We start from the raw sequence: 12756 nt of genomic DNA on the forward strand, positions 1-12756 counted from the left end.
AGAACTTTGCTTTTGAATGATGATAGCTACGACCCTTGGCACATTTTTACTGTTAAGCAATGACAATTTTGTTTATAGTGAGAACTATAGTTTAGCGCTACATGACACGCATTTGAGTGATTATCTTTTGTACTTGGAACATTTTTAGTCACATTGTTTGAATTACAACGATACAAAGAAAGTTTTCGGTGATACATCGCATTCCGCAGTTTTAATCTGTAACATCTGAGGTATAATTACGTTATCCCTCAGGGGCGTACGCCTTCTTTGTGTACGATGCGCGTGGAAAGTGTAAGGAGCCCTAGCTAATATGGTATTTGCTTATACCGTTTTCACATTGGTACCGTATTTCTCTAACACAGAATTACACTGCTATCTGGTCACTTAATTGAGAGAAATGGATATTTACCACGTCAGTGACATGTGTCAACGCAATTACATAGTTCGATTACTTTCCACTTGAGAAATTGTACTTTATCTGTATTTTGTGAATTGTTCACATATATTTTCGAAACCATTGTGGTACTGTAAGAGGTTTAAGTGATATATTTTGTATGGGATCATGATTTTTGTAGTACTTTTGCGGTCGATGACACTACGAGCAGAGAGGATTTTTTTTAGGCTTTTGATATTACTGAAGGAAGCAAAGGTGATGTTGAGATTTACTGATGTGTTATGATGATATTATTACAGCGACAATGTGTATTATGATGTTGAGATATGTTTATGATCAATAAAGCGATGCTATATGAGGAATATAATTACACTACATGTTTATTATGATGAAGTATTGAAGAAGAAGCGACGAATGCGTATATGTGTAGTGACGTGATGAATAATTAATAGTAGTTAGGGACTCTGGTTTGTGGAAAACAATGTTGTAAACCAAGAACTGTACTTCAAGAGTTATGAAATGTGAGTCTAAACGTGAATGTGAGTACCGCAATGCGGATGAAAAGTTTTGGACACTATTATTGATGAGATTTCGTTTCCACACACATCTCCTGTAATTTTGCAACTTGTGAAATTTTTTATTTGTATGAAACTGTCACTGTAGCTGAAATTGTTGTCATAAATATTTTGGAAATAGTATGTGACCTGGACATAACGCTTTGCTGTGCCCGACTGCACGCTAGCCGCCTGGAAAAATCCATTGTTGTGTTGCCTTTCAAATTTAATGGTGTCGCTTAAGCTGCTGTGTAGCACACCACACTCTCGCAAGTACTAGCACAACTATACAAAAGAGAGGCCATTGACCTCGCTATTGGCAGTTCTTTGCAGCATGTACCGCAAACACGACACATTATTACTTGTAAGCATATTATTACACTTAAGAGCTCATACTTTGTGCTGCTTACTGAAAAGTAAGCTTATGAAGTGACGAGAAATATTCTTATGTTTACACACCTGGTTATGAAAAGTGTCTTTCTACGATATTTGAGAGAATTTTTACTGACTTATGAAATGCCATAGGGCTTTTCTTTGTACATATTTGCTTACTTTAACTGATATCTAGTTTCTAGCTGCGCTGCAGCATTGGTTTTTTAAAATAAAACTTAATACATATGCTAATGATACACTTTCTGTCAACAGATCTATTAAATAATAATTCTTTGTTACACATTCTTAAAAAAGAGCACGTGGAAGGCAAAGAACGATAAGAAGGAGAAGTGACTAGTAACAGAAACTGCATACATAATTTTCTTTTCAAGGACTTGGTAATTTTTTGGTAGAATAATTTCTTGTAGTAGCCACTTTCGTGTTAAAGTGTGACACAGACATCAAGATGTGACATAGACCTTAGGATGTGACATTTCCCGTATCTGCATTGCTTTCTTTACTGTAATATTTTTTCTCCCAGTGCTTTGTCATATTTAGGTATAAATTATTGCATTTGCTGCTGCTATTTGTCAGGCATTTTCCTACTGAATTTTACTTTGTATTACTGTGTTAAGCCAATTTTACCTCTGATTTATTTTTCTTGTTTGCTGCATATTGCCTTATATTAGTTGTAATGTTGCATTTTCTTTGCTGATTTAGATATGCTGCTGCTTGCTTTGCCGATTTGCATTTTGTCACTGTTGTTTATGCTAATCGTTTTGTGTTGCTGTATTGCCTCGTTCTCTTAGTTTCTGTATTTGATCTCAATAGATTTAAGGTAGTTTAAGAGGGGGTAAGCTATATAAGAAAATTTGTTGTTATGAGTTGGGAAGAAATGCATTGAGCAGCTATAAGAAATAGGTTTGGCCAGAGAGTATTGTCTAATGCAGAATAATTATTTTGAAAGAGGAAATGAACAGATGTAAATAGGGAATAGTGATAACAGGTTTAGTTAGGATTTTCTTGGAGAAGAATGATGAGGTAAGAAATATGTGAAGTTATAAGTACAAAAAGCATGCTTGGATAGGAATTTTCTGGGAACAAGTGTTGAACTAAGGGAGATCTCCAAGAATAAAATGAAGTAGTTTTGGCTGGAAGTTACAGAGGGATAAGCATACAGAATGTTATTGAAAGGAAAACTGGAAAACAAGGTATACAATGCTCACCACTGGCACTACAGTACCAAATGTTACACTGAAAACAGGCCCTGTCCTTTCCTTTTGTGTTATTCCACTATATGTTTATGTGTGCCCTTGTGTGTCTGTGTCTGTGTTCTTCCTGTCTGTGCGTTTCCTGATAAGATAAATTTGGTAGTATTTTTTTTTTCCTTCCGATACTGAGTTGCATTCACTATGATGAGGAATACTGTTATCGTCAAATCTAACCTATTTTATTCTTTACTTTGGGAAGATGTTTAGACATTATTTATTCTGTAATATTTTATTTTAATGCTCATGTGTCAAGTTAATGTTTCTAAGGATATTCTAATTTTTCATTTATTTACTTACGTCATAATTCCTGTAATACTCGTATATATGCTTATTTCTGTTCATTTGCACAGCCTGTGTTACTACAAATGTTGTTTGTATTATCATGTTCTTTACTGTACTGATGTTTTCGTTACCTTTGTAACTGTATTGTTATGTCGTAAAATTGTAGTTGTATAGACATCAGTTCTCCAAATTAGCTAAATAGTACTGATTCATTTAACTGGACACATTTCTCTGTAGGTCATACTATATGCATAAAATGTCAGAGGTTATAAGACTGTTTAGTGCTTGCATGTGTGTTGATAATACAGCCAGAGACTGGTTAACAGTATTGCTGATTCTAAGGATATGGCCAAAAAATGAGTGTACAAGTAATGATTAATGTACTTGCTGCATTATTCTCAAGACTCTTCAATTATGATGGTGCAGTCGGCCGGTGTGGCCGAGCGGTTCTATGCACTTCAGTATGGAACCGCGCGACCGCCACAGTCGCAGGTTCGAATCCTGCCTCGGACATGGATGTGTGTGATGTCCTTAGGTTAGTTAGATTTAAGTAGTTCTAAGTTCTTTGGGACTGATGACCTCAGATGTTACGTCACATAGTGCTCAGAGCCATTTGAGCCATTTGTGTTTGTGCACCCGCACAGTCGCAACGGATAGCTGCTGGCAATCTCTACAAGAACTACAGGGGGTCACCACCTTTGACAGCCCATTACTACCGTAATCTCTGCAAGTAGCACAGCAGGTCTGCACTTTGGGTGGCCCATTACTACCATAATCTCTACAAGAGATACTGTGGGTCTCCTTTGTGGTGATCTTCCAATTCTACCAATAACCTTCAAGACTTCGACTGACTCTGCTGTGGGTCTGCTCTGTTGTGGCCCATTACAATTTTTCAGGGCATCATTTCAAGAGTCAGCACTGTGTTTTTGTTGGGAGGACAACACTACTTTTTCAAGACTGCATGGAGGTCCACTATTTACGTGTGCATGTTCTTTTACTACTCACACTTTGTGCATCAAACTGTCATAGTCTACTCTTCTGACTAATGATTAGGACTGTCTTTAGGGACTGTGAGGACAATGTTTGCTGTATGGAGCAACAGTATATTACTAACAGTATGCATCTAATCTATTTTATATTGTGAATATAAAAAATTTCTTAACAAATGAATATTTGCCACTATCCATTACACTTTGTAAAATTATTAGAGAGGAGCAGGGAGACTATGTAAGTATACTGTTTATATATTTGTATGTTGGCAGCGCTTTAAACTGCATTAATAAGAGTCTCTGTGGCTGGTCGGACCAACAGTTAGAAGCTAACAGTAGTGATGGAGGTTACAAGCAGTCTTAACGTGAGCGGACGGTCTGTACATGTGTCCGCCATGGAGATTTAATATTGGTTAGACATGGATTGCAAAATGTGCGTAATGGAATTATTGACGACTACATAATTTTTGGAACTGGATGTCATGGACGACTGTATAATTTTTGGAACTGGATGTTACATTATTAAGGCAAAACCTGTTAAATACATTGTTTGCTCTGCAACAAAATCTTTCCTTGGTTAACTACATGCCTATTAGTAGCTAGAGGCTACAGTAGTTACAATCTTTTATTTAACTGGCTGTATACTTGCTACATTTGCTGTAGTTCGTGTCATGAAGACTTTCTTGGAGGTAAGTGACTTATGACATGTATGAGTTATTGTTGGGATTTCTTCTAATTCAGGGCCATTCTTTTGCGTTAATTAATAGAGTGCGTTATCCTTGTACATTGTGGGTAATAAATGAATAAGTTTGAGTTGTATTTGTCAGGAATAATTCCGTAGGCCAGAAATGAAAGATAAAGACAAGCAAAATGACAGTACGTTCAGTTTCATTCAGCACTTTTAGAAGGTTCAGTTGCATTAAGCAGTTAATTCAGTGTGCCGTAGGGGACTGTCATAGGACCGTTGCTATTCACAATATACATAAATGACCTGGTGGATGACATCGGAAGTTCACTGAGGCTTTTTGCAGATGATGCTGTGGTGTATCGAGAGGTTGCAACAATGAAAAATTGTACGGAAATGCAGGAGGATCTGCAGCGAATTGACGCATGGTGCAGGGAATGGCAATTGAATCTCAATGTAGACAAGTGTAATGTGCTGCGAATACATAGAAAGATAGATCCCTTACCATTTAGCTAAAAAATAGCAGGTCAGCAACTGGAAGCTGTTAATTCCATAAATTATCTGGGAGTACGCATTAGGAGTGATTTAAAATGGAATGATCATATAAAGTTGATCGTCGGTAAAGGAGGTGTCAGACTGAGATTCATTGGAAGAATCCTAAGGAAATGCAATCCGAAAACAAAGGAAGTAGGTTACAGTACGCTTGTTCGCCCACTGCTTGAATACTGCTCAACAGTGTGGGATCCGTACCAGATAGGGTTGATAGAAGAGATAGAGAAGATCCAACGGAGAGCAGCGCGCTTCGTTACAGGATCATTTAGTAATCGCGAAAGCGTTACGGAGATGATAGATAAACTCCAGTGGAAGACTCTGCAGGAGAGACGCTCAGTAGCTCGGTACGGGCTTTTGTTAAAGTTTCGAGAACATACCTTCACCGAAGAGTCAAGCAGTATATTGCTCCCTCCTACGTATATCTCGCGAAGAGACCATGAGGATAAAATCAGAGAGATTAGAGCCCACACAGAAGCATACCGAGAATCCTTCTTTCCACGAACAATACGAGACTGGAATAGAAGGGAGAACCGATAGAGGTACTCAGGGTACCCTCCGCCACACACCGTCAGGTGGCTTGCGGGGTATGGATGTAGATGTAGATTCAGTTTAAGTAAAAATTTAAATAAAGAAGTTTCAAATTTTCAAATCTTACCATTTTTTAGCTAAAATGGTGGGTTCGCAATCTGTTTAGTATATTATAAGACAGTAGACACCTTCGGAAATTTCCGTTTACAGGGGTACCATATCTATTGCCACGCAAACAAATACGTAAAACGTGAACGTCCTGAGAGTGTCCAAAAAGTTTACAGACGTGAACGGCAACTCTCTGAACATGAGGAAGAAGGGGCATGGAAATTAAAAGAGTGTGATATTCGGGTCATCTATAAAATTGAACTACTTTTATCAAATTCCTTGTGCTCTTTCACGGGCGGCTGTTTAATAAAAGAACAATTCCTCCGAAATTGCGGCTGAACGTTCCGATCCACTTCAGGTAGAATAGTTTCGCGTGGTGCCTTTACTAAAGATGACAGTCATGCATCCCACAAAGGTTACGGCAGATGACATTCAGATCCAGCTTGCAAAATATTTGCAAACAGTTTGTTTCACATTCTTTAGCTTTATGAAAGTGTAGATATCACAGACACACAGCTGGATGTGACGTTATTAGCAGCATTCAATAACGTAAGTTTATTTACATGCAGGGGGAGCGCGAGTAAGGTTGGGAAATAAATCAGGATTCGTAGCGCAGCTGTCTAGGGTAACGTAAAAGCTGCCAGTAAGCAATACGCCCTGATCTGCAGCTCGAAGTTATTTATGAGCAATATATCTGGGAATATAAAGACATTCTACGTTTCTCGAAGCATTTCCGACGGGATCGCTTTCATCGTTTACACAAGTCTGCACACTGCTCCCCACTCTGTTTCCTGTGACAATGGAGGGGGCACAGTAGTCGCTGCCCGAGGGCCTGCGCTCACCGTCTACTCGCGGAGTGCGTTTCTTATGAAGCCTCGTAGTAGAGCAATATTTGTTATACACTGTGCCGTCAAAAGCAGCCGTGCACTCTCAAAAACATACGTTTTTCATGTTACGTGCATTGTGCTGCCAGATACTCTACATCAGCGACCTCAGTACTCATTACATATCGTGAGAGAGCAGAATGGGTCGCTCCCGGTTCTCACGGACGTCGAACGTGGTCAGGTGATTGGGTGTTACTTGTGTCATACGTCTGTACGCGAGTTTTCGACTCTTCTAAGCATGCCTTGGTTCCTTGTTTCCGATGTCATAGTGAGGTGAGAACGTGAAGGGACACGTGCAGCACAAAAGCGTACAGGCCGAACTTGTCTGTTGAGTGACAGAGACTGCCAACAGATGAAGACGGTCGTAATGTGTAATAAGCAGACATCTATCGACAACATCACATAGGAATTCCAAGCTCCATTAGGATCCACTGTAAGTTCTATGACAGACTGGAGGTGAGAAAATCTGGATTTCATGGTCGAGCGGCTTCTCATAAGCCACACGCTGGTGAATGCCAAACGACGCCTTGATTCGTGTAAGGAGCGTAAACATTGGACAATTGAACTGTGGAGAAACATTGTGTGGAGTGACGAATCACAGTACACTGTGTGACGACCCGATGGCAGAGTGTGGGTATGTCGAGTGCCCGCTGGACGCCTTCTGCCAGCGTGCATATTGCCAACTCGGAGACGGTGGTGTTATGGTGTGGTCGTGTTTTTCATGGAGAGGGCTTGCACCCCCTGTTGTTTTGCATGGCACTATCGCAGCACAGGCCTACATTGATGTTTTAAGCACTTTGTAGCTTCCCACTGTTGAAGAGCAGTTGTGGGATGGCGATCGATCACCTGTTCATAATGCAGGGCCTGCGGACGAGTGGTTACATGACAATAGCATCCCTGTAATGGACTGGCCCTCACAGAGTCCTGACCTTAAACTTAGAGAACACCTTTGGGATGTTTTGGAAAGCTGAATTCGTGCCAGGGCTCACCGACCGACATCTATACCTCTCATCAGTGCAGTACTCTGTGAAGAACGGGCTGTCATTTACCAAGAAACATTCCAGCACCTGACTGAATGTTTGCCGGCGAGAGTGGAAACTGTCATCAAGACTAAGGGTGGGCCAACATCATACTGAATTCCAGCATTACCGGTGGAAGGTGCCACGAACTTGTAATTCAGCCAGGTGTCCAGATACTTCTGGTAATATAGTGGCCGGCTGCTGTGGTCTAGGGGTTCTAGGCGTGCAGTCCGGAACCGTGCGACTGCTACGGTCGCAGGTTCGAATCCTGCCTCGGGCATGGATGGGTGTGATGTCCTTAGGTTAGTTAGGTTTAAGTTGTTCTGAGTTCTAGGGGACTGATGACCACAGTAGTTAAGTCCCATAGTGCTCAGAGCCATTTGAACAATTTTTTTGGTAATATAGTGTACCTAAGTATATACTACAGTCGTGCGAAAATTCTTAGGTCGTATGCTTCCCTAGCAATCAGTATGCAACTACAAAAAATTTCATTGATAGTAGGCCCATTTCGTCCAAGCCTAAAAAGGAAATCTCCCCATCGCACCCCCCTCACATTTTGTTGTAAAATGGCCCAATTGATAGTCCATCAAAAAGTTAACACAGATCAAGCATGGAAACAGTAAGTTGTACTTTAACTGTGAAAAAAGAAGGAGAATAGTGAGTGGTCCAAGCTCAAGATGTGCAACATTCAGTGAACTGCAAAAATCGTTGTGTCATGGCTGCATGATCTCGGTGTTGAACCGCAAAGCGGGAGATCGTTGTTCAATTCGCCCTCGTACCCCATTTTTTCAGAAAATTATCAAGTCTCCGGTCATTGACATGTCTGTTCTCCTTCCGTAGTCTCGGCAATTGTCTGATAAACAGCGAGAGCAGACGAGGCACCGCATACACCTCTCTAGAAATGAAAACAACAAATAAACGCTGGTGAAATACGTTACAATAGAGGAAATCGAGAGTCAAAACTTGCAAAAGGAACGCAAGAGTTGTAACATGTGGTACTTTTGTGGGACTAATAGAAGGTTCATACGCATGAAGGTCCCTTCCTTACACTTTGGTATTGCAAACGGACGTTACATCACGACACAGACACAAATCTGAATACAGCGAAAAGACAACGACCGAACTGACAGTTCGTAATTTTGTGGGAAAAAAGGAAAAAATTGTGACATGAGCGAGACCTGAACATGGGTCTCCCTTTTTGTTGTCCAACAGCGTGATCACTTAACCACGACGCCGTGGCTATTCGTATTCGCTCTATGTTGCACATCTTGAGCTTGGACTATTCACTGTTACGACTTTGTTTCTTTTTTTCCTCCTTCAGTAAACCTTATTGCTGTTTTCATGCTTGATCTGTGTTCAGTTTTTGAAGGGCTATCCACTAAATCTGAGGAGTGTGCGGTGGGGTAAGTATTAACCTGTCTTCTACAGCTGTGTGTATCCAGCAACCGGTGCCTCGCCGTATCTTCTAAGGAAATTGGCGGTGGATGTAAGGAAACAAGGCGAGCTCCCTGTAAGGAGAGCTAACTGCTGTCTGCCCTGCTGGTGGCAGCTTCGTTAAGCCGGCGGTTCACGAGCTGGGGCAGCACCTTCTCATTAATAACAGCTCTCCCGTCAGCCACGTTCCCGCTGCTTACGTAATTATCAAGTTAGCTGATGTGTATCAAACACTGTGTCTAAAGCTTTATTGACAACTTCCTATCACATGTCATGCTCTGCCTTTAACTAGACTTTTTTCGTTGTGCACCATACGTAAGTAATAAAAAGGATGCATTAAGATTAACACAGACTTTCTAATTACTTCGCTGACTATGCTTTACGTTGTGTTTTCATGAATCTCAGTTATACTGCAAGACGCTGACTCGAGCTAGTAAAGCTTTGTCACGATTGCGGTATATTGCGGCTGGACCGATCGAGAGACGACTGACTCCACATGAACTGAGAGATTTAATTGAATTTGTACCTCAGTGAATCGCAACGTAGCACGGAGATATCACTTCATGGATCCTGTGCTAGCAATGGATGATTATCCTGTCAGTCAGCTTATATATGAACGGTTAGTGGTTTTTGTTTTTTCAATAACAGGGCAAGGTGAAGAGCCTGATAATATGAAGCAATTTTGGAAATTTCTGTTAAGAAAAAATCTCCCAAAAAATTCGTTACAGGCTGTAAGATTTGCTGTTTTGGGCTTAGGTGATTCTTCATATGCCAAATTCAATTTTGTTGCAAAGAAACTTTATCGACGTTTGCTACAGCTTGGCGGAAAGAATATAGTGAATCTTAGACTTGCATATGATCAACATGACTTGGGTGTGGATGCTGTAGTGGATCCATGGCTAAAAGACTTGTGGGCCAACTGGCTCACTTTGTTTCCATTACCCCAAAGTGCAGAACCATTGGACAGAAGCCATGTATATGCACCAAGATGGACTGTGAGGTGTGTAACATCACAGCATTTACATAAGGGACTGATGACAATGATACAGGGCACAGAAGATCCATTCATCATAAAGGAAAATTTGATCAAATCTTCTGTTATTGAAAACCACAGAACAACATCTGAATCACACTTTCAGGATGTGAGACTGCTGCGTCTTTCAACATCGATGCTTACATATAACCCAGGTGATGTTTTAATGGTAACTCTACATAGCTCTGCAGAAAATGCAAAGAAATTCTTCGAATTGAAATTGAACTCCAACGCGCGTTTATAAGCACCGACATGTAGGTAAGGAATTAATGTGGCATTCGTGTCTTTCCGACGCGCGCATAGGAAACGCGGTAACGTGGACTATGACGACGACATTACTACCAAATGCATTCAAACACGACCAAGTGCTATTATTCTTTTCTTGGTTGTCGATAGACAATGATGAAGATTATGTATGTAGTAAGCACGTCTGTTGAAAACCACTGTTGTGGACTGGTCCTGCTTCTTCTTGATAACATACGTCCACCTATTGCAAACGTCGTAACGCGCAAGTTACGCCAACTTAAGTGAGAGGCACTGGGAGCACCCATCCTACAGTCCTGATCTCTCCCACTGGCACAGTACTTTAAAATGCCTTGAACGGTCGGCGATTACTGCCGGACGAGGATGTGCAGCCGGTAGTGACAGACTTCTTCACGCAACAGGACATGGTATTTTAACAAACGGGTATCTTCAACCTGGTTCATCGTTGATATGGTTGGCTCAGTACTCACGGCAAGTTTTCCTGATAGACATACCGATGCTGGAAACTTCTTCATCGACTACTTTATTCTGAAATGGCCATATGCACAACAATATTCCTAAACAGAGCTTTTTACAATGTCGCCCCCACAATGCCGGACAGTTTTCGAAATTCTAAGTACCTCGAGCGACACTTGACAGCCAGGCACCACAGTGACAAAGCGGCGTGGCTCATAGAGACTACCCTCTGTTGAGTGATTATGACGCTTCCTTCTCCTGGGGTGGATCTCCCTTTACAATTCACCTGCTGTCAACAGGCGGCTTTCAAGGCTGCCTTATCCGTGGGTGATCCATGTCTACTGTGGGACTTAGCAGTTCATCAAACAGAGAAACATACAACTAGGTAGTTAGATATGAAGTTGAAAAGAGATGGGTGACAGCGACTCTATCCAAGCAGTCATATTCATTACACATGGTACTAACAAACAGATTTCTATAAATCGAATTTAATCATCACACAGATAATATCATAAAAATAATCTGTTAAATACAGGGTGAATCACTTAAAACTTGCATCGCAAATATTGTGTAAACGGAAAGTGCTGCTGACGCACGGTTATCACAGAATGTATTGATAGACGGGGACTCGTATTGTCAGCCAATAAACGGATTGGAACAATACTTAGAAAGCGTATTGTCAACAGAACAATAGTGGATGTTTCCGCGGTTTACCTGCACTGTTTGGTAAGTGTGGCTTCATCACTAAACAACATACGTGATACATCTAGAGTATTCTGTATTAAAGCCATGTACCGAACTAACACGATTCTCTTAATCGTTTCCATTCGGCTCTTAATGGAAAGAGATGGAACCTGTGCCGCTGGAGAAATCGTAAGACACATGCCACTTTCTCGTGTGACTGCGCGATATCTAACGTACGGGTCAATTGCAACAGCAACGAGAACATTAATTTCCCCCTATTCTGTTGTCACTTGTTTCTTTCTGTTACATTGTCTAGGTGTTACACTGCCTCTTTCACGTAACTGGTTGAAGAAGCTGATAAATAACTGCCGAGATGGTAGACGTCTGTTGGGATACATTCCACATAAACAGTACAAATACCGCTCGCTAAACTTCCATATTTTCTCGCTCGCTAGGCGCAAAACGGTAGTTCTACAGAGACAATGAACAGAACCGTTTGGACAATAGAGGCCAGATTTGCGGTTTACTCGAGGAAACCGTGTTTGAAGTTCTATTTTGTACGTTTTTCTTAAATGATTCCAAAACTACAGCCCCTAGCTAAAATGTATCCTAGTGTAGAATTTAACTGCATTACATTTCCTACAAAAAGGTCCTGTCAATAATTTCTGTAGGACAGACGGTTTTGCGCATAGCGAGCGAGAGAATATGAAAATCTTGCTCGTGGTGTTTGGGAATGGATAGGGCCAGCTGAATCATCTCGAATGTGTCACCTGCAAATTAGCAGAGACACATAGTGCTGAAGATATAATAGGCAGTTCATTACGGAGAAAAACAATTTGATAGAAATGATACAGCAATAATCAAGGTGTCAGCTTGAGAAATGCACTGATTTACATGTAATTACTACGACTGTCCTAGTTCTATCACGTCATTCAAGAAACCCGCATCAGTTGGCATCAGCACTGCAGTCCTGAAGTCCAGCAACTCAAAAATCGAAGATAGCACTGGCGAGAAACCATTGGAGGCAAGATGACGTTCGCGGGAAATTCGAAAATCCAACATGGCGGAACTAACCCAGTTCTGCTAGAAAGAGATTAAAACTAATAATAATGACATACATTAGAACTATCTCACTTGCAATAGGGGCCTTTATGATGCCATGTCCAAACACCGTTATTAATACGGAAGTGTCCTTTTCATTTAATTTTCAAACTGTTTTGTTCTCCTATAACTTCTAAGTCAGTTTC

General features: G+C 40.9%; 1 protein-coding gene across 1 annotated transcript in view; it reads left to right on the forward strand.

Annotated features, from left to right (window-relative positions):
- LOC126335914 (NADPH-dependent diflavin oxidoreductase 1-like) overlaps positions 1–10349 on the forward strand; it is a 67095-nt gene extending 56746 nt beyond the window's left edge. The window contains exon 2 of the mRNA XM_049999388.1: positions 9604–10349. Coding sequence (XP_049855345.1) covers positions 9604–10349 — 746 coding nt within the window. The remainder of the gene's footprint in view (positions 1–9603) is intronic.
- The last annotated feature ends 2407 nt before the right edge of the window (positions 10350–12756 follow it).

The sequence above is a fragment of the Schistocerca gregaria genome, chromosome 2, assembly GCF_023897955.1.
Source record: "Schistocerca gregaria isolate iqSchGreg1 chromosome 2, iqSchGreg1.2, whole genome shotgun sequence".
Classification (NCBI taxonomy): domain Eukaryota; kingdom Metazoa; phylum Arthropoda; class Insecta; order Orthoptera; family Acrididae; genus Schistocerca; species Schistocerca gregaria.